Source organism: Buceros rhinoceros, unplaced genomic scaffold (genome assembly GCF_000710305.1).
Source record: "Buceros rhinoceros silvestris isolate BGI_N320 unplaced genomic scaffold, ASM71030v1 scaffold26180, whole genome shotgun sequence".
In the NCBI taxonomy this organism is placed as follows: domain Eukaryota; kingdom Metazoa; phylum Chordata; class Aves; order Bucerotiformes; family Bucerotidae; genus Buceros; species Buceros rhinoceros.
In genome coordinates, this window is record NW_010389395.1 from 1 (window position 1) to 2,547 (window position 2,547).

At 58.1% G+C, this 2,547-nt stretch overlaps 1 protein-coding gene across 1 annotated transcript; it reads left to right on the forward strand.

Moving 5' to 3' along the window:
- Window positions 1-109: 109 nt before the first annotated feature.
- On the forward strand, window positions 110-2,518 carry LOC104491745 (neurofilament heavy polypeptide-like; the record flags this gene model as incomplete). The annotated part of the gene is made up of 3 exons (XM_010134215.1): window positions 110-304; window positions 978-1,102; window positions 1,261-2,518. Coding segments are annotated over exons 1-3 (1,536 nt in total), but the record flags the coding sequence as incomplete, so codon positions are not given.
- Window positions 2,519-2,547: the final 29 nt, after the last annotated feature.

Here is a 2,547-nt window from a genome sequence, read left to right on the forward strand (position 1 = left end):
AGGACACGCGCAGAGCAGACGGGCAGCGTTCAAGGGTTTGAGGGTCCTCAAGGAGGGAGCACTGCAGCCTCCCTCCCTGCAGCTTCTCCTCTCACCTGTTGCAGTGAGGCTGGACAAGCTCTCGGAGGTCGCCAAGGTGAACACAGATGCCATGCGCTTGGCCCAGGAGGAGATCACTGAGTACCGCCGCCAGCTGCAGGCCAAGACCACCGAGCTTGAAGCTCTCAAAGGGACCCAAGAGTCACTGGAGAGGCAGAGACAGGACTCAGAGGAGCGTCATCATGCAGATGTCCTGTCCTACCAGGTAACGGGGTGCAGTGAGCAGCATCTGGTGGGGAGGGATCATCCAGCTGCCGGGGAGGAGCAGCTTTGTCATCAGAGATGGTGGCAACCAGCAGCAAATACTCAGGGTGTGTCTAGAACTGGCCTCCTCCGGCTCCTGGTGATCAGGTACTCAGAGCTTGAGGTTGCAGCCAGATTGTTTTGTCCCTCAGCCATGACGGAGTTGTCCCACATTGGTCACAAATGCCACCAAATTGTGCTTAGGGTTCAGGCTACGTCTTGTGTCCCAGAGCTGGGAGCTGCAGCACAGCAGGCTGCACTGGGTAGTGGCCATGGACTGAAACACTGTCCCCATGGGGCTGTCCCATCCCCATCAGCCTTAAGTTGGGGTTTGGTGGCCAGCAGACCCACCCAAGTCCTAGAAACATTCCCACAGCTTGTCCCTGCTGGAGGGAGCAGCCAGAGGCTCAGCTCTCATCTGAGGTGGTGCAGGACTCCCCCTGACACACTGAAACAGCCCCTGGATGTTGCAGACACACTTCCCCTGTGTCTGCAGCCCCCTCAACCAGGGCACCCCATTGCCGGGTGAGCAGTTCCTCATTGGAGCCCAGGGGACCATTTGGGGGTGGTCTGTGTCCCCCTGCTCCTGGGACTGCCCCCCTCCCAATGTCACCAGTTGCTCGGTCTGCCCACAGGAAACCATCCAGCAGCTGGAGAGTGAGCTGAGGAACACCAAGTGGGAGATGGCAGCTCAGCTCCGGGAGTACCAGGATCTGCTCAATGTCAAAATGGCCCTGGACATTGAAATTGCTGCCTATAGGTATGGGGTGGGCAAGGCGGGAGGGTCTTGGCCAGTCCTGAGTGCTGGTGTCTCTGGGGATGCTCCTCAGGGGCCCTCGCTGACACCTTGGCCCTTCTCGGTGAGGGAGGAAGTGAGAAGCAATTACTGACTGCTCTACTCTGATGTCTTCCCGGCAGAAAGCTCTTGGAAGGGGAGGAATATCGGATCGAGACCGGCATTGGGATGCTCTCCTTCCCCGAGGTGATCCCCAAGGCTCCCAGCATCACTGCCAACATCAAGGTGAAGAGCGAGGAGATGATCAAGGTGGTGGAAAAATCTGAGAAGGAGACAGTGATTGTGGAGGAGCAGACAGAGGAAATCCAGGTGACTGAAGAGGTCACAGAGGAGGAGGAGGGTGAGAAAGCTGAAGAGGAGAAGGAAGAGGAGAAAGCTGAAGCAGAGGGTGAAGAGGAGGCCAAGTCTCCTGAAAAAGAAGAACCCAAGTCCCCAGAGAAACCTGCAGCCCCCTCAAAGGAGGAGGCCAAGAGCCCGGCTGCCAAATCCCCGGAGAAACCTGCACCCCCCTCAAAGGAAGAGGCCAAGAGCCCAGCTGTGAAGTCTCCAGAGAAACCCCCAAGCCCCTCGAAGGAGGAGGCCAAGACTCCCGCTGTCAAATCCCCTGAAAAGCCCCCAAGCCCCTCAAAGGAGGGGGTCAAGACTCCCACGGTGAAGTCCCCAGAGAAGCCCGCACCCCCCTCAAAAGAAGAGGCCAAGACTCCTGCCGTCAAGTCCCCAGAGAAACCCTCAACCCCCTTGAAAGAAGAGGCCAAGACCCCAGCTGTGAAGTCCCCAGAGAAACCTGCAACTCCCTCCAAAGAAGAAGCCAAAACCCTGTCTGTCAAATCCCCAGAGAAGCCCCCAACTCCCTCAAAGGAGGGGACCAAGATTCCAACTGCAAAGTCCCCTGAGAAAGTCAAATCTCCCGTGAAGGAGGAGGCCAAGTCTCCGCAGAAGGAAACGGCCCCAGCTAAGTCGCCCACACCCTCCTCCCCAAAGGAGCTAAAAGCCCCTGTGAAGGAAGAGCCGCCCAAGGAGGTGAAGGCTCCTTCCAAGCCCAAAGCTGAGGAAGGCAAGAAAGAAGCTCCCAAGAAGGATATCCCTGCCAAGGTGGAGGAGAAGCCCAAAGAGAAGGCGGCTGCTGTGGTGGAGCCTCCAGCCCCCCAGGTGAAGGAGACCACCCCCAAGCCAGGCCCCAAACCTGCGGAAGAAGGAAAGGCTGAGAAGGAAACTCCACCAAAACCTCAGGTTGAGGCTGGCAAAGCAGCTGCGAAGGAGGCTGAGAAGCCAAAGGCCGAGAAAGCAGAGGAGCCCAAGAAGGAGAAGGCAGAGGAGCCCAAAGCTAAAGCAAAACCCAAAGATGAGCCCAAAGCCAGCCCAGAGCACTCGACGGCCGAGGCACCCTCCAGCAAAGCCCCAGACCCGGA